General features: G+C 38.3%; 1 protein-coding gene across 1 annotated transcript in view; it reads right to left on the minus strand.

Annotated features, from left to right (window-relative positions):
* Positions 1-277: 277 nt before the first annotated feature.
* The window catches only part of PRIM2 (DNA primase subunit 2), a 106,961-nt gene continuing 86,953 nt past the window's right edge, over positions 278-20,285 (minus strand). The window contains exons 13-14 of the mRNA XM_082756528.1: positions 7,322-7,390; positions 278-794 (exon numbers count right to left, since the gene is read on the minus strand). Of these exons, the coding sequence (XP_082612654.1) occupies positions 567-794; positions 7,322-7,390 (297 nt within the window). The 3' untranslated portion in view covers positions 278-566. The remainder of the gene's footprint in view (positions 795-7,321; positions 7,391-20,285) is intronic.

The raw sequence follows: 20,285 nt of genomic DNA on the forward strand, positions 1-20,285 counted from the left end.
TACGGTTGTCTAAACTCTGCTTGGTTCTATTTCAAGCACCAAAAAGGCCATCGAAATTTGATGATGAGGTACACAAATAAGGGAATTGATTTCCCTCAGGTTCCTCACGTAGAAAACAGAGACTGGCTCACCCCCTTCAGAGGACAGCTTGAATCACAAGAACTCCTACTTAACTACCATACACAGACAGCTAAAAAGGAAATACCACAACCTTGTATTTTACAATTTATTTATTAATAAGAATCATATAAAAGTGACCAGAAAATGGGATATAATAATTAAACATTTTGAACAAACTCAAAAAACGCAAGTCAGGCAAAAACCACTTTAAGAATCAGGAATGAATTTTCATTTCCCATCCTTCGACACACTCTATACACCAGTATCCTAAACCAGCAACTGTAAGTACTGGATACGATTACAGCCTCGGTAAGTTTCTTTTCATCAGCCCATTCAAAGCACTAAATGCCTGCGTTTTCTAGGTAGTGAAGTGCATATTCCTTAGTATAAGGACACATTCAGCTAAAGAAGAAAGACAGAAAGGAAGACAAAAAAAACATAGCTGCTTAATCTTCAGTGAAGTATGCCTCCAGTCCCTCCAGTTCTGCATCAGCTGTTGTATTTGAAGAGCTAGGAGTAGAAGTTGAAGTCATGCTTTCCTGACTATTGCTTTTTTGTTGAGAGTTGCCTAAATGACTTGGTTCCTTCTTCAGCTCTCTACCACCAGTTAATAGCTTTTGACTCTCTGCAAAATACTGATTAGGATGATTCAAAGAAAATCCAATGTCGTCGAGCTGCACAAAATGAAAGGAAAAGTTATTATATTTCTGAAAAAAAGTTTTTTTTCATATTCAAGAATAATTTAATTAGCAACTTAGTAATAAGTTTCATTATTAATAAACTAAATATAGAAACTTAATAAGTTTCTATATTGTTGAAGAAAAATGCATCCGTTTGTCAATACTAGTCCAAGAAATATTAGGATACCACAGATTTATTTTCATCACAAAATTTCTTCCTTCACACCGGGGATAAAATTACTGCTTTGACATAATCAGACAGTATTTTAGACAGTCTTTCCTGTACTAAAAACAAACAAACCCATAAAACAATACAGGTAAAATAGTATACCTTTACAAATTTAGGACATCCAAACCTATACCTAAATCTTTATCTTCCTATGCTAAGAAATGGACTACAGGAAGCCTAGAATGCTGCAGTAGAGAATATAAATGGAACTTGTTACTACTGAACAATAGAAATGTAGAGCTTGAGCATCAATGTGAAACTCTCAATAGAAACCAGTAGCTTTGCCTCTTCACCTTTTTTCCCTCGGCAGCCACAAAAGCAATATTTACAAGGCAGCAGATTAAGACTGTTCCTGTGTGATGGAGCAGTTGTTGGAGAGGAGCCCACGCAGGAGCAGGAGGTCTGGGGGCAGCTGCCACCCACATGTGGGGGACCCGTGCTGGAGCAGTTTGCTCCTGGGGGATGGACCCCGTGGTACGGAGCCGTGTGGGAGCAGTTCTTGAAGAGCTGCTGCCTGTGGGCAGCCCCTGCAGGATCAGTTTGGGAAGGACGGCATCCCATGGGAGGGACCCCACAGGGAGCAGGGGCAGAGAGTGACCATGAAGGAGGCGGAAGAGAGGGGATAAGGGGGTAAGATATTTTTGGTTTGCTTTTATTTTCTCACTGCTCTAGTCCGTTACTAATAGGTAATAAATTACATTAATCTCTCTACAATGAGTCTGTTTTACCTGTGATGATAATTAGCGAGTGATCTCCCTGTCCTTATCTCAATCCATGAGATTTTCATTCTATTTTCTTCCCCCCCGGCTCTGTTGCAGAGGGGTAGTGAGAGGGTGGTGTGGCAGTGCTGAGCTCCCACCACAGTAGTTACCAGTGTTAAACCACCACAGTCCTTCCAGTGACAAGGACTGAGGAAATCTGTAAAAATTCCCAATCACAGGACACAACAAGCCAGAGACCAGGGATTTTCTGCTGCCACAATCTTCCCATTTTCCCAGAAAGGTGGAGTCGATTGCAAGTTAACGAGCAACTTTGCATGTGCACACGCACACATGAGGATACGTGCGGTGGCTGATTTAATATGCAAAACCATCAGCCTAAATTTCAGCCACTTGTGAAAAATCATAAAGCAGAGAATCAATGTGCGTCCTAAATGGGCTCCTGATTAAACGTATTACTGCAGCCTATCTTAGCACCATCAGAAAATGGCTGCACGTACAACAAAATCTAATTCAGGCATGAAAAAAAAAGATATTAGCAACTGTAGTAAGTGACCTTGGTTGAAAAACCCTAAAAATAAGTGACGGGCCTAGCACACTCATTTGGAACTCAAAATAAAAGGCACATAGCAAAAAAGAAACCTCAGACCAATACTGGATTTCATTTCAATCTTATCTGGATGAGTTTCATCCAGCCAGCTTTCATCCACGTCCCAATTTCCATTATCTGGGAACTAAATTACGTCTTTACACCAAAAAGGCTTAAAAATACGCAATACAGTAAAAAGCTGGTTTTCTTAGGAAAAGCTCTTAATTATCTTTTTTTTCCTTAAAATCTCAGTTTTCTTCAGACCAATTTAAGGCTCATTTTGTAGCTCTAATTCTGTTCCGTGGCACTTTCCCCAACAAATTAGAAGGAGCTGTAGAAGCAGCTCATTGTACAAATAAAACCCACAGCCACGTTTCCAGAGGTGACTGATGGCATTTGTCTATAAGCTACTTACTGGCTGTTAGTTAAAATTGTCGTATGATCCCACGTACCATTTCTCCTTTCTGAATCTAATTGCTGCTAAAATAAAGCTCTAGTGGATGAAGTTTAGACAATGCTATTTTAATTAAAAGGATTCTGCCCGACACCTTTTTTTTTTCTTGAGATGGAAAAGAGAAAGCTTTGTTCGTAATCATCATTATCCTTTATGATAGTGCAAAATAATTTTGTGTAATTTCCAGCAGGTTTCAGTGAATACGTCTCCAAACAAAAATATTCTGCTCTGACTGAAGTACACAATAAATCTTGACCACAAAAATGGAGGTGAAGCATACAGAAATTTTCTTGACTTTTTACATTAGATTTGCTCATGCAGGTTTTAGTGTTTTAGGTAACATACACTAAAAAAAAATACAGCAAGTTGAAAACCTTCATCACTAACTTAGTAAATTTCTGGTAACTTACAGCTACCAGAAGCAGAGAAACTAGATTTCTCTATCAGTTTATCCATTCACACCTGTAAATCCATCTGGAAGCCACTATGCCCAAAGAAAAATGTATTTTCTGGGCAGTCAGAAATTTAAGCTCGCAGAGTCTATCGATCCAAGTGAAAAGACCTGTCACTTCAGACAGAACTCTTTATTCCATCCAGGAGCTGATGCTATCACAAGACTGTTCTTGGATTCAACACATTTTGCACATACTGACCTTCATCCAAATTCCAGTTTTACAGTTCTGCTATAGCAAATGTTGTTTTGAAAGAAATTGAAGCAATCGCTTTGTAGCTATGGTATCTTTGTTTTTTTAACCAAGAACTTTTAAAACGATAGCTGACATTACAGAGAAAACGTGGAGCAATCATGGTGTTACTGTAAGTGATATCAATCAACCAAATACTTTCTTTTAAAAAAAAAAAAAAAAAAGTCCAATGTTCTTGTGATTTGATGACAAACTAAGAAAAATGGTCTTTGACTTCAATTTTTTCCCTTTTTTTTTTTTTTTAATAAACTATTCAGAAGTGATTCCTTGGCACCAGAAAGGTTGCTAAGTGTGCCAGATTTCATTTGCTCTTTAAAAATACAGCAAGACTGCAAAACATCAGTACTCAGGAATAAAATGTTGAAAGATGAATGTTAACATATAAATAATCAGCTGTACAGCAAGTAACTAGCACAGCAACACTCATGCAAATGAGCTTAACTAATTCATTTGGAATCCAACTTAGTAACGCAGACACTAGCCAGGTAGGTTTTCTTTTTCATAATAGTCAGTCTCAGATCAGTACAACTGTGAGTTATTTACAATCAAATTTCAAAGCACTAATTATTTCTACAGGCAAGCTGTCACAAGAACATTAATTTAACCCACTAGTAGTTCACAGCTGATTCATATCCTCAGTCTCTTACTTGAGTATATGTATGTAGTCCAGATCAAAATTGTTCATTGTGGAAATATTTTTCTCTATTTTGAATTGTTATTCAACTCTATCAACTAAATTAAAATAAAATCTATCTGCTTTTGTAACTGTGAAAGGCACTCCTCATTACTGTGACTATTTACTTTGGGTAAAAAAAGCAGCATTTATTTAGGTATGCCATAACCAAATGTTGAGGTGCAAAGCATCTCCCCCATCCTCCCCAATTAGTTGTAAACATTCCCATTCTAGTTCAGCTGGACTTATTAAGACTGACTTAGTGTCAGGCACTACACTACTGAAGCCAACAGCAAAACTGCTGCCAGCATGAGAATAAAGTGCAATATAAACCTGATAAATGATGACGGAGAAGAAATGCAGAGAGCTCTTAAGTAGACAGTGTGTGACTCTGTGAACTTAGAAAAACATCACCTTAATTATGCAAGTCTCTAATACAAAGCTATTTATGGTATAAGTCTAATCTACATAAGCACTATAATCTCTTTGGAGAATCATAGGTAACACAACAGCTTTGCCTAAAATGTATCAAAAACTTCCTTTATAAAATTCTGATCAGATTATAAAACTGAAGCTGAGAATTCTCCAGCTAAACCAGTCCATTATTTCTGGAAAAGTTTTACTCAAGGCTGTTCACCTATTTGACAAAACGATAACAATCAACCTTATACCCTTGATTCTTCAGAAGTTTCTTCCACTGAAAAGCTCTGCTCTTCATATACAGGGAAGCAAAGGTTATATTGCTTCATTAGCTATCATTGATTACAGAGACACTTTTTTTTTTTATCCTCCCCATGAAAATAAAGTTACTAAAACATGTAGTTACAGGACAGAAAAATCATTCTCAGCATATTGTTAATGAATTTAGCAGTTAAATTTTCCAAATAAATAAATAAATAGATAGATAGATATGCCCACATAAGCATGTGACATTCAAACTGCTGAAAGTGACTTTCTGTGCATTCAGCTTTTGGTGCTGGAACAACAATGACAGGAACTAACAGCAGGAACCCCAACAGCATCTGACTATGTTCTGCCTCTACCAGTTTTGAAGCCACTGCTTTCACTGCATTCTCTTAAGTGAACTTCAAGAAAATTACCCAAGTTCAGTAAAATTACTTAGTGGACTATAGAAAAATTAGCAGGATTAAAAATTCAAAGACCTATCACCTCAAACCCATTCAAGCCACCTTAAGAAGTAAACAATAGAAGGGGACCTAACACACCATATTGTTCCACATTGAATTGTTCCATTTACTTATGTGGACAGCATTCCCAATATCTCCATTTATAAGCTTTTACATGTCAGAGGATCTTCACAGGGGGATTTAGAAAGCAGTAAGTTATTCCATGTCTATTAAACATGATTTTGTAGAAATGAATAAGGATTATTAGGGCACCCAGCTGGACAAAGAACTGGACAAAATCTTTTTCACTAGGTTGATCACCTGGGCTGAAAATGATGGCATGCAGGCTTTGGGATGGCAGGACTTTTAGAAAGCTCATCGTTTAGAGATTCTAGTTCCTTCTTCCCCAAAAACAAAACATGACAAAAAAACTACAGTTCTTGGTTAAAAAAAAAAAAAAAAAAAAAAAAAACATATTAAAAGAAATTGTGCTTATGGCTTGAAACCTGTCCATAAAATATACTTATTCCCTGGAGGCTACATTTACATCCAACCTATGCAGAAATTCTCAGGAAAGTTCAATGCATGAAAAAGAACAATCATAATGCTTCCTATTGTTTCTTGGGAAGATTTTGATAGCCTTCAGGACGGAGCTGTTGTTAGATGACAGTTTCATTTCTACATGAAATGAATGAAAACAGAACAAATAAGATGAATCTCCAGCTAAAGTATGAAACAACAGCAAAGCAGAATGATGATTTCCTTAGCGCAAGCAGCGAAGACACACATTCATATTACCCAGTACTGAAAAAAATAAAGCTTTGTGGGAATTTACCATAGGACAACGGAAAGGCAACTTTACTAAAACACAACACATATTCAGCACTGTGTTGATTTATTCTTCGGTGAATACCGACCTTGGGTTCACAGTCATCTTGGGAATATTATTTCTACCGCCTTAGCCATACACAGGGTACATATTATCTAAATTTCAAATAATACATAATTTTGAATTTCTTTTCAGATCATTACAGCCATTTTATCATCTTTGACGGTAAGATAAAGTGTTCCTCTCAAATTACAGCTGCCAAACTGCCAATACTGCATATGGCTTCAAAGTACACTTATGCTACATATTCATCCTAATGATTGCTGGGAATTTGAGGAAACAAGCAGTTCCATCTAAATCAAATGTGAAAACGAATAAGAACAAAAGAAGTCAACAGCGAATGCCTCTGGGTAGGTCATCTAATCCTCAACCAGATTTTGAACAAGACTATTCCACATTCTGATATTTGAAAGGGATGTTTTTAAGCTGTGGAGAGGACAAATTTATAAGAAGGACTGCTCTCTGTTGTTTTTTCTCGACAACAAAGAACCTCAAACCAATGAGAAAACTATTTTTTGAATCAAGAAATCATGCAGGAGGTATGTTACTGCCATTCTCTGTCTTACAGTTTTGTGGATCTTGCTTTAATATTTTATAGAAGCTTATGATCAAGCAAGTGGGAAAGGTCTGTGAATGTTCAGTTTGCTTTAAAAAATCATCACATGTGACCAAAGACATGATAAAATATCAAACGAAAATAAACAATATTAACTCTGTAAGTGGTGGAAGATTAGAGTTTCAGTTACATTTGTTAGATCGATTCTGTTTATTTTTTAAGGTGTATCTCAAAATACCAAACACGCATTATGGGTTAAAAAGAACAGTTTGTTTAAAAACAGGGTATTGAAAAAGTTGAAGGGCTTAAAATAGACAAAATTTAACATTTTTGACATTTTTAGGAAGAAATCATAACCTTTTACTGTATCTCGTAACATTCAGGATAGCAAATAACATCAATATGTGAATGTAGGAAATTACACAAGAATATGAGAAATTATTGAAATGAAAGCCAACTAGGCAAGACAGCTGATGGATGTGAAAGCTGCAAAAAGCCTCTGGATTTCATGCATGATTTCCATGGCCTTCCTTGAGACAAAAATGGTGATTATAGTATAACAAAAATTAGTAGCTACTTACATCGTGTGTCAATTCAAAGTACTTCTGACAGGCCAACTGGTAATGCATGCCCTTCACCAAATCCAGGATCTAAACAGAGGAAGAAAAAAAATTTAAAGCTTCAGAGGTAGCACAGACATAGAACCAGAGAATTCTGCATCTTGTTGATGTTACCATGACAAGGTAAATATCACTCTTCTCAGCAGACATGTATAATACCTCGCAGGATGCTGCAGCACATGACATCTTTGACTCGTGTATTCTATTAATAAGTGACAGCACTTAGACACGCTGTATAGTTCTTTAAAAACACCCCGGCCACATTAAAAACAAGATAAAACCCCAGGAAGATACGTCTGGTCCCTAAAACTTAATTTTAATACCCTTAACTTCAAAAATGAGTTGTATATATATTTTGGTAATACAATTGTGACAGTTATTGCCGAACTATCATATTGCAACATCTCTTCCATAATTGCAGACATAAATCTAGTAATTCAAGTGGTTGAAGCATGAAGCAATCAAGAGCACACTATTTGTATTTTTATTTTCCACATTACCAGCTTGTACAGATGCAGAATGAAACGCAACTGTGCTCCCATCAAGAAAATTTAATGCAAACCCTTTAGACAAGTGTCTGTGAGAGGGGAATGCTTCTACCTTCAATCAGATTTGTCCTTTTTGAAATGTAGTTATTTCTAGCCAGGCTCAGCAGAATACATGAGTGAATAGCCTGTTTTCAACACCTATTAGGAAAATCATGCCATCTTTTGTAAATACAATTTGCTTCCCAATTCTACCGCATGTAATCTCTTCTGTGCTGTATAAAGTTCCATTCTTATCAGCAGCACGCAATGCTGCCCGAATTTTTATTTATTTATTTAAGTTTCATCACCTCCTCCCTCCTTCATAGAAGCAAAACGTATGGGCGCTCTGCTTATCAAACAGAGAAGATTGCTGGAATTAAGAGATAACCTCACTGGAAGGAAAAATAGTTTTCAAGAAATGTTAATTTCAAGGCCCTTTCCCAGGTTTGACCTTTGTGTCAAACACAGCAATACACTCCGGCTTAAATCCCTGCTGCACTCATTATTGGATGCCGCCTTGTATTTATTGACAGATATATAAATAAATTACATTTGCTGAATGGATAAAAATGGCAACACACTGCCAAGAAAGTACTTAACCGCATTGTTTCTCTGTTATAGTTCAACTGATTACATTTCTATGCCTCTTGCCACTTCCTGTTAAATCTTCTGTAAAAGATCAAGACCAAGGCCAGCCAGGCAATGAAGTCTGAAATTTGGTACTCTTAATACACACACACATATACACATACAGATATACACACATATATATATCCCTCCCTTTAAAAAGGACTGAAAAAATTAGTGTCACATTAAGCAAAGGGCTGAAGAAAATTTGTCTATTCGAAACCCTTCAATTCCATTTTGCCTTACGTCTTCCTCTGCCTGTTCCTTACAATGAAATCACTACTGTGCAAAAGAGCTCTCTCTATCTTCAAGTAAATGCTCACAACATCGTATGTATGCATGTATTTAAAAAAAGAAAAAAAAGGTTTTTAAGTAAATTTTTAAGTAAAAATCCCAGATTTTTACATTCACGTGTATTCCAACAGGACAGAATGGTTAGAGCAGTTTTCATTACACCAAAAAGCCATTGTGCCCCACTGTATTTTCCTCCTGATTCAGAGTCACGATCGTAAGACCTACGGGTCCACTGGCTAGCTGAAAGAAACATTTGCCCCGAGTTATTTCCTGGGATTCAGATTTTTCTCAACTAAACCTTCCGGCTGGAATAAGTCAACTAATTCAATCTAGCTCATGAGCCCTTATGGTCTCCTAAGAATTATTCATTTACCCAAGATTACACCTCAATATAAGTAAACAGTTCAAAACCTCAGGTGGAAATGCATTTTGAGACTTAGAACCGAGTGAGCCAACAGAAGCTGTCTGAAGTATCAGCAACTTCTGAGTATAAAACCTCCAAGTTTAAAGATAGCGAGGTTATCTTCTAATTTAAGAGAACTTTTAAGAAAAGTTGATCGGTTACAAGGCTAGTAGTCACACTGCAGCTTAACTTTGCAATTCCAGACCACAGCTACAGCTGCTTTTTGCATCGATGCTACCATTATCCAACTCTCCTGAAAAGCAGAAAAGGCAAGAATTATCAAAGCTGGCTTTTGATTCACTAACTCGGTGATTCACAGGATGTGAGATCAAGCTGCTGTTGTTGTCTCCGACGGTTCAGTGCAAAAATGGTAACTTCAAGTGACAGATCTCAGAAGAGGGATCACTGACACAGTACGGATGACGAGAGAATGAAGCGGCACTTATAAATAAATTCCACTTTTGCAGGAGAGATTATCCAGAACAAACTATTCTGAAACCAGGCCCATTTAAGCCCTGACCCATCCTCGGGAAAATCTTGACCCATCTTTAGAGTGAAGAAGAGTACTCCGTCGAATCGATACTGCTGACACGTAGCATTACCAGAGTTGGCCTTGAGGAACCTAAAACTCTTAAGGAACGATTTTGCAATTTCAATCATCACTTCCCACCTTCACTGCACTTTCACCAAGGACCTACTGTCCCCACTCCCTCCAGTCTCCTCCTCAAACCTCCCAGAGGCTGCTAATCTGTCACCACACACTTTTTTTTTTTTTCTTTTTTTTTTTGCTGCACTAATACAAAGACACACGCAGCTTGGAGTACAGCTGTCAGGGGAACCCCTACCTTCACCTCCCTGTTGAAGTTGGCAATTAGGCCTTCGTAGCTCTTCTCACCACTGCCAGTGCTCCACAGATCAGCATGCAGGCCAGAAGAGAGCAGGGACTTCCATCCAATCTCTCAAATCAATGTACCTGGTTGCACCAGTAGGTGCACTCACCTTGCATTATTCCTACTCCTTTCCCCTCTCCATCACATCACCTCCTCATCTTTGGCTGTTTAGCCAAATTTCAGCCAAATTTGACAGGTAGAGATGACAAAGCTAGACAATTCCTACGTGGTGATTAAAAACTGTGGCTGGGTGTAAAAGCCAGACAAACATTTGTGACTCAGTCAGGGAACAGCAGTTGTAATTCAGCTCCCATCCCTTCTGAGAGGCACACAGAAGGCAGCCAAAGCATAAATCTGATAATTGGCACATAGCTTTACATCAGTCACATCACATGAAAACAGATTAACTTTTTTTTTCTGTATATGATGGGGTTGAGAAGTAAAGATTACAATCAACATACCCGAAGAAGAACAGCTTTAGTAGATCAACTGGGTATTCTGAGACGAAATAAAGAGTTAATAATGGCAGCAGCAGAACCAGCTAGGAAAGAGTGCTCTGTGGGAGAGGAACAAGCAATGCTCTATTTAAATAAAACAGAATTATCATTCATAATAAATATTATCGTTCCTACTACGATTGTGCTCGTAATGAAAGCAAACTTGCAGCTGCTTTTCGCTGGTGCTACCCAGAAACAGACCTCCACTCAAAACTACCTTAATTACCAGCAGCAATCTTTTGCCTCCACATATATTCAGACATTTACACTAAATTGCTTTATTTTGCAAGTAACGGTACATACTCAAGGACTCCTTTTGTTAGTTCTTATGTGCCTTTTCTTTCCCCGCCATCTGCAACTTGCTTTTGTGATGGTGCTTTACTGACTACTAATGAGGTTAAGATGATGTTTGGCAGCTGCATGCAGCCACCTGCTTTATGGACCTTCAGCTTTTACAGCTAAGATGCTGCAGAGCTGGGTAGTTTGAGCTCTGCAATTATCCATTGTTAATTTCACTTATTCAAAGTTAGTTTATTTTATCTGAAAACGGCTGAATTACCTTATATTTTCCAAAACCGAAGTCCTTCTGCTGTAGATTCAGTTAAGCGTGACTCATTTCTAACCTTCATTTTATTTCCAAGGTGACTGAAGATATGACGGGGGGCATCTGCTGGAACATATCTGAACACATTCACTTTTTATTCTGTTTCAGGTCAGTTTGTGACCACCTGAGCATCAGTCCTGCCCCAAGACTCCACACTGCACTTCACAGAAAAATCTCTTCTCCATTTTTTAATACTTCTTTTATATTTTAAACTGACTGCCAGCAATTTTTGAAGGTTTTGTTTGTGTAATGTAGCATAAATTTTCTCACATTTAAGTTCTGTTTTCCCTCTAGGACTCCCTCGCAGGCTGGAAGACCATTGCTACATCCTTGCCAGAGCTCCTGTTCCTAACTTACACTCTGTCACTTGTCCTTTTGCAGTCAAAATACCTAATCTCATGGCACTCAGCATCACACAACAGCTCAGCTTCTCCCCTGCCACTTGCATCCCAACCATGAAGTAACAAAACTTAATCCAGTACGCTTTGCAAAGGTAAAAATAGAAGGCAGTCATGACCTTGATGGAGGTATTTTATTAACATCTCTTAAAAAATACCTGTACTTTTCCCCCCTCCATTTTTAATGTACAGGCTTTCCAGCCTTAAGTTCTTGTTTTATGTATGACAGTGGGGAACTCATTAAACACTTAAGAATAAATGAATGTCTGAATGAGAAGAAAACATCAATATGTGACTATATTTGTTGCAGCAATCCCTGGGCAGCTTCTTTAATGAAGACAGACATTAATTTAAACCGAGTTAATCATCTTAAAAGGAAACAGCTCTAATGCCAGTTGTGTTTGTTTGCTTGCTTACTTTCTCAAAGTTTTACACAGCCTCCTGCTGAAAGATAATGGTGTGAACATCAGGTGCATTAACCCTTCTGCATTTGAGTATTTCATTTCTCCGATTTCAAAAAGTTTTGAAAGAGCACGTTGTATAATGTACATTTGTAATCGGAAATTTGGGACTATGTTTCTGTGACACATTTTCATTTAACTTGACAAATCCTGTACGAGTTCACGGCCACTTATTTTAAAAGCCAGTGCTGCCTGTTTTTAGACTTGATAGATAACCCATGTTCCTGTATAGCAAGGAAAAGCTCGGTCAAAGCCTGGACTGTTATCTAGTGTGAAAGCAAGCATCTGAAACACTTCAAAATCAAAACACCTTACAAAATAAAACTTTTACTTCACGTACATTCTAAGTTTACAAAGCAGCAGTTTCAAGAACAATGACCTAAGACAACTTGCTTCATACGTATTGTTGTGTTTTCATGTCTACCTGTATTCTCATCCTGAACACTGCATTTAAACCTTTGATATCTTCTGTGCGATTCCTTGTTCCTCCTTTCTGTTCTAAATAAAAATGTCATGAGCAGTTTAATACTCCATAAATTGAAGCTGCTGAAGTGTAAAGACAGATCCTAATTCTGCCCCCTCATTCCTGCCATCTCCATTTTAATGACAGGCTGAAAGTGAATCTCAGTCCTCTTCCCTTTGCCCAGGTTGGATAATTTTTTGCCCAGGTTGGATAATTTACAGGTGGATAATTTTTTCATCTATTTTACCATGTAGTCATAAGGCCGGCATGAGGGAAGGAATGGAAACTCAAGAAGCACAGACAAACAGAGGGTAAAACTGCCTTCCATAGCAGCAGGACTAATTTAGGCTAATAAGCACGTGGTTCTGAAGTCTAAGATTTGACTAGTGAATTTAAATACTTTAAATTGAACTTGCTGAAACTAATGACATTCTTCTCCAACAGTGGGAGAAAGTGTGCTTTTTACTCTAATTTTATTATTATTCGCCCTAACCAGCACGTAATTCTATTATTCTAAAAGACAAATTTGATTGTGTGCTAGTGGAGGTTGCCCAGAGAGGCTGCGGAGTCTTCCCGGAGATCTTCAGAAGCCACCTGGACATGGGACCGGGCACCCTGCTTGAGCAGGGGTTGGACCAGATGCCTCCAGAGATCCCAGCCAACCTCAACCATTCTGTGATTCAGTCATAGACACTCTCATACCTACTGACCATGAGTTTTTATTACATTATTCTGGTGGTTGGAACATCAAATCCAAGTTTTAAAAAGTGTATTTTCTAATCCAACCTTTACTGGTTTCCAATATAATAAAACATCGGTCTTAAGTACTTAAAACCATGTTCTACATATAATGAAATCCATGCATATACTGACTACGCTGTATTCTTAAAGCTTTTTGATATCAAGCAGATTAGCTATGCTCCTCACTGTGTTTCTGTACCTTTCTTGCATTCTCTTAAGTTTTCTCTTTCTATGCTGTTTCACTCACACAAGCCAGTTCATCAGTCCATCAGTTCGACAGTTACTGTCAGTTACCGGTCCTTCAACCAGATTTTAGAACAACCCACTCTTATTTCATTACATACACCCTTTTTAACAACAAAAATCTCACCCTCACCTGCCAATAGCCATATGTACCTTCTCACTTCTAACATTTGTTTCAACTTAGCAGAAAAAAAAATGAAGATTGGGAAAACTAAGTCTGAAATGCTGTCAACTGAAATGTTTAGAATAGCTTTAACCCATGTCATGAAATACTTAAGACATTAGGTTATGTCATGCTAATACTCTCCATTGATGGTGTCAGTAATACTAACACCACAACACCAACAAACATAGACAAGAAAAGCCAAGGAAGTTGATCAAGACACATTTTACCTGAATGATAAGAATAGAAGAGAGTTTTAATATTGGAAAACAAAACTTACGTAGTATTGCCTAGATAGATTTGTATTTGTATCTGTTCAGCTTATACGCCAAAGTAGTCCTAGTGAAATCAATAAGCATGCTCATGCTTGAAAACTAAATAAAGACAAGGCACATAGTTTAGCTGAGGAACCACAAGCAAAGTACAGTTTCAAAATACCATGACTACAGAGTAAATCAGATAAAGTATAATCTCAGATGAAATGCGGGAGACATACTCCTAACATAAAGCTCTTATTTTCAAAATAATGGAAAGGCTGAATGCTGTCTCCTATCAATAACTGGTCGCCGTATATGGAAAATATATGGAAACTTTCATCATTCGTATTTACACAAATCTACACCAGATTGCCACAAAGATTTATTTTCACTAACGAGGTTTCCTTGACATAATCTTATTCTCAGACGCTTAAACTGTCCACCTGGAAAGATTTAATCGTTTCGAAACATTTGCAAATTTAGATGTAGTAAAGACAATAACCAGCAATTCTGGAAACCAAACAAGCAGCCTTAACTCATCTTTTGAGAGATGTGAATGATGTACAACTTCTAGATCAAAGGTGTAATGCTTTTTAAAAATTTCTTGGCAGCCAGTATGTAAGGATACCCTATTTTAGGACTTGAATTTTAACTGATTAATTTACTGGGGAAGAATCCTGCCACAAAAAAAAAAAATCTCACAATATCTGTGCTCTAAGTAAAAATGTGAATATTTGAAAAGAGTTAAATTAATAAAGTCCCATATGATATCATCATTAATTAAATATTTATTATAGCCACAAGTCAAAACAGACTTAATATTGCAATTGCTAAGAGAATTTTTGAGGAACTTTAATGCACCAAACTCCACTGTGATAGCAAAACCAGTCTCATGTGAGATTAGTCTGTGTCAAGAGTATCAATGGTTCTTGTGGTTTTGTTCCTGTTTTTATAAATCTCCACAATAAATAATAGGTTAATAACTATTAGTAATTCTTACTTGAATGATATCCTCAAAACTCACAGAAACACTGCCAGCACTAACTGTGGTTAGGGCAAAATTCTTCAGCTGCACGGGAAAACATTTTTACAGCTAGGAATGATCTGAAACTTTTCTAATATTAAACTGTCAGAAGGGGGAGTGTGATTTGCCCAGCCATGGCTTAACTAATTTATACCTCTCCCTTTTAACACTCCCCAATCCCCCAAAACATCAAACTTGTCAGAAAACATTGGCCAAAGTTCAATGACTCATTTAGAATCTTTAATTTAATCCAATTATGGAAAAAAGCGGCTTTTTAAATTAAGAGAATAATTCTACTAGAAAGAACATTCTTTCTTCTTAAAGTTATCTATCTTCTGTTCATTTACATCAGCATTTTTTCCTAAAAAAAAAAAAAAAAAAAAAGTAGTAATTGGAGCAAAAGCAAAAATGAGTGTAGGTCTCCTGTTTCTCCTTACTGCAGAACCACAAGTTTTTATCACCTTTTGCTATTGTGATAGCAGTGAATTGGGAAAAAGACCTGAGCAATTTCTTCAAGAATATATATTTTTAAAACAAGTCTAAATCAAAGCCTATCACCACTATTTTTCCATTTGAGATATGTCAGCAACGCATTATAGTGCATTTAACATAGCACCAAAACAGATGCGTTTATCTTGCATATGCTTTAATCTTCGTATTCTTCAAATTGATTAGTTTTTCTCAGAAGCGGTTTTGTAAAGATTTTACCTGATTAGCAGTATACCAAAAGACAGAAATGAAATGTAGTCCAAAATATAATGCAAATACTATGCAATCACACATTAGATTGTCAGCTAACCATATTACTCCTCCAAGAAGCAATTTTTAAACAAACAAAAAATCTAATTTCACAAATACAGAAATAGTTTATCCTAAGGAAAATGTGAACTAAATACAAGTCAAATAATTTGGTTCTTGGAATAAACATCAGGATTAATTCTTTCTGCTTCAGGGTATATAATAAGTAGGCAAGACCTGGGAGTCACTTCCTGTATTACTTCAGAAAGATCATTTTTTTCTGAGATTGTCTCTGCTGAAGACAGCCTCAGAAAATCCAACCTGAGATGGCTGGCTGGACCAAGGTACCTCACATCAAGCAGATTTACACCTTCAAATGTCTCCATCACTACCAGCTCTGCTACAAAAGGACTGCAATGGAAGCAACGCTCAGACTGACCACCGACTCATGTCAGGTCTGGCAGTATTTACTCTGCACCACAGTCCCAAAGTCCAGCTTTTCTGTTTCACACCTTGCCTCACAGTGCTTCAGGAAAGCACTGTGAGAATGGCTTTTGTTCCCACCACAGACCAGCTGATTGCTTTATTCATATGAAAAACCTCAGGAATTTCCTGGTCTTATGAACCTTTTAGGAAAAAGAGTACTTCTTATCGCAAGAGTATGAAAGACAGCCCTAGAAAGAGAAGATTGAGAACAGCACAGGAAAACCAACCTTCTGAGTAAAATCTCAGCCATACAAGCATGACAACAGCTTACCTTCTGGCTCGTACAATAGCCATAAGGAACAAGCTTCTTAAACAAAGACATGGATAGTAATTCATGGGCTTGAAGTTAAAACAGATGAGCACTCTGAAACATCAGATTAAAATCCCAGAACTAAACTCAAGTTGGAGCACAGGTGATTTGGAAAGAACCTATAAAACAGAAGGCATAAACCAGATACAGGATGGGAAATGCATCCAAACGGTTGCTGCTTGCATTTATTTCTGAAAAAACAACACCCACCTGCAGCCATCTCTGAGCAACTTGGGATCAACTAAGACAGCAGCCTGGTCTTCATTTCATGATTCAAGGACCTCTTCACATAAGCTGTGAAAGTTGCAGGAGAACTGGGGAAAAAACTCACTGATGTGGCTGTTGGTGTACTACAAATCCACATCTGATGGTCTAAAGCACTGTTAACTCACTTTGTGGAAGATAAACCACCACCATCCAGGAGCCTACATCCCCTCATTGAACCCAGCATATTCAGGAATAAATCATAGTTCTTTGTGTTGACAGATGGCAAAAGATTATTGAAGAGAAACACTTCAAACATCAAAAGAGCATGGGATGTAACAACCCCTGGGACCCTAATCAGCAAAAAATGTCCTGAAGATTAGCTTGTCACCAGGAGCTCGATGAACATTAACAAATGTTTGAACAAATGGGAAGGAATCACACCAAACAACAACAGTTCTGATCCAGATCACTGTGCATGAACTGGAGATAATAAGGGTTCAGCAGACAGCTATAAAAAAGTAAGAGTCCCCCAACTAAGAACTGCAAGCCTCCATGCACTGCTGACAAAGATGTCACCTAAGTCTCCATGAAATTCAAACTTTAATATCTATATTCATACTTGAACAAATTAAAGCTAAGACAGCAGCTCTATTTCATTTTGGGTACAAAGTAGCCACTGATGGAAAATTCTTTGTGCGTGGCCTGGGCTGCCACAGCTTCTCTGGCACCTCCTGATGAGGGAAGCTCATATTTAAGGCAGGCCTGATGAGTTTCCAACCAACCTTAGTTTCACAATGAGAAGTTAATCTCAATAGGGAACAGAAACTCTCGAACTGTCAACCCCTTAAAGCAAGCTTCTGCGTTCAAGAGAGAAACATCTCCTACCGAGACATACTCCTCTCACAAACACCATTTACCCAGGAGAGGGAGTGCCCCGGAGCGTCAAGTTCAAGAAGAAATACAGGACAGTATGTCACAAAATGCTTGGTGAGCATGTGAGAAGAACTCTAGGCGGCAAGCTCGGCAGACCTCGTGCCCCTGTACACAGAGATGCTGCCTGAGACCAAGCATGGAGATGCCTTTTGAAAATCTCATCTGTTTCCATGACAATGGCTGCATAACAGATTCACACATTGTCAGATAAACACAGGAAACATTTTACAGCACAAACCATCCACCCAAGGGGTCTCCTGGGTATAAGCAGACACATTCTTAAAAAGAAGCACGTCTTATGCTGATAGCATGTAAGGAATCTAGCTCTGGAAACATTTTGTTTAGGTGAAAAATGTATTAACTGAAAAAAAAAAAAAAGGTTAATCTCACGTTAGCTTGAACCAACTCTTATTTACTCAAGTGTTCTCCCAGCTTACATCTTGATGGTGATGCTGAGGGAGTATCACTTGCTGCAGTGGTGATAGTTACTACCTTGTTTTTCAGGTTCGTAGTGATGCATCCTTCCCTCTACTCCTCAGAGGAGGCTGCAAACAGAAAACCTTCTCTTTTGCATAGGGTAAGGAGCTCATAGCTGTAGATCCTACTAGCTCTTGTGATAATCCAATTAATTCTCCTCACACACAGCACAGCGGAGAACGATTCCTTGACCTCCACAGGGATGCGCTAAGCCACTGCATTGCTAACCCCTTCTAGAAATGGTAGGAAGGTTACTTATTAGTTGAACCAGTAAAACTCTGAATATAAAAAGAAAGAGCTACTTCTGACATTGAGAACACGAAGTACAGGTAGGTGTTTTGGGAAAGGGAGAAAATTTTAATACTAGACTTGTCTGGGGAAGTGGGGATCTGCAGGACCTTGGTAATGGAGCGGGTGGATATCATATTTGCATTACCCACTTCAACCAAGCAATGAGGCCTTTGGGGCTGAATTCTCATTGACATGCCGACTCATCCTCAAACAACTTTGTCAACACATCCTATTGATCTGGGTTAGATAAAAAAGAAAAAAAAAGTCTGTTATGGGACAATCCCAAAAACTCTCCAGGAGGTCACTGGATTGGATCACCCATCAGTGGCTGAGAAAGACAACTGCATTAATTTGTCTGCTAAATAACGAGAGTCCTAATAATGAATTGCTGACAGATGGGTGCCACATCCACATAAAAAGAGCAACAGACTTGTATGAAGTGCAGTCGTTTTCTAACAAAAACAGGTATCATGTCCTTCCACGTGTGGAGGCAAAAAAAATAGCTGAAACCGTAAAAACTGAGGGGTGGCAGACAATGGTGTGCATGTGCAGGGGCAGGGATAAGGGGGTGGGAGGTAAACCTCCAAAACTGAACTTCCAAACTGTCAAGCACAAACCTAGCTAGCTGCAACTGGTATGAGCCGGTTGTGAATTTTGATAACATTTGAACTAAACAGAAGTGACATGTTCCAATTTTCCAGTTAATAAAGAGACATGACACAGAACCACCAGTTAGGAAGCTGATTGCATATTTTGCAGGCAGACTATTATGATGAAGAAAAATAGGGACTTGGGAATGCAGAAAGAAGAGGGTGAAGACCCTGGGAAATTGGGGATTATTCTAGAGATCAAAGATGCATGGTGATAAATGCCAAATAATTCCCTGGGATCACAGCTTGTAGTGCCTGAGACTCTTAAATGCAAGCAGCTACAAAACCGGTATTGATGTGGCTTTCTGCCTGATCCTCCCAGACCAGCAGTGATTTCCCTGACCTGACTAAACACAACACCAGAGTGGGGAGCAAAAGAGGGCTCACATGAGATAATCAAGCACGGGTATAATTCTGATCTCCTTGACTCTGAAAGGTTTCCAGATCCACTACAGGTTATTTACCGTGTCTCACCTGTGGCACCAGCACACACATCAGCTGATGACTCTACTCCTGTGCACACTGTCATTAAATGGATGCGAGAGACTTCGTACACTGCAGGCACCTGAGTCCTGGAACACTGATGTACAACTCTGACTCCTCTCGACTTTGCTGTCCTCTGTGTGAGGCCACTTTAGTATCCTCTCAGCCCAGAATAAGGCATTGAGTACTACCATAAACCATGCAGAGAGAACTGAAAGAGCACCGCAATACGTGCATTGATCTGGTTTTGACATCACTGAAGGGAATTTTTCAAATTGTGACAACCTGCTTGTCTAGAACACACAAAGCAGCAGAAAAAAATGAATGAAGACATTTAAAGACAGCCAAAAATTCTGAAACAAAGCAAGGAACAAGTGTAAGAAGAGATGAGCCGCAGGAAAGACACTGTTTATTAAAATATGTAGCTGAAAGGTCAAGCTCTGAATCATTCATTAAAAACATAAATCTGTTGAGTTTTAAGAAAGATCTGACTGATCTGGAGCTAGCAGAATGTCTAACAGACTCAACGAGTACATACAGTTTGAGTGAATGTCAATTTTGAGGCTGAGACACTGGAAAAGCAACTATATCAGAGGTTTCAGAGGATCAACAAACCATTCACCCCTCCTAACCATTCACTGCAGTAAAGGAAGAAATCATTTCTGACTCCACTGGAAGGTCAGCAATGACCACCAGCAGTGGAGAAGACTCTATGAAGTTGCAGTCTGGACTGAAGGACTTTGAGTTATTGGTCACAT

Source organism: Aythya marila (genome assembly GCF_965140915.1).
Source record: "Aythya marila genome assembly, chromosome: 3".
Classification (NCBI taxonomy): domain Eukaryota; kingdom Metazoa; phylum Chordata; class Aves; order Anseriformes; family Anatidae; genus Aythya; species Aythya marila.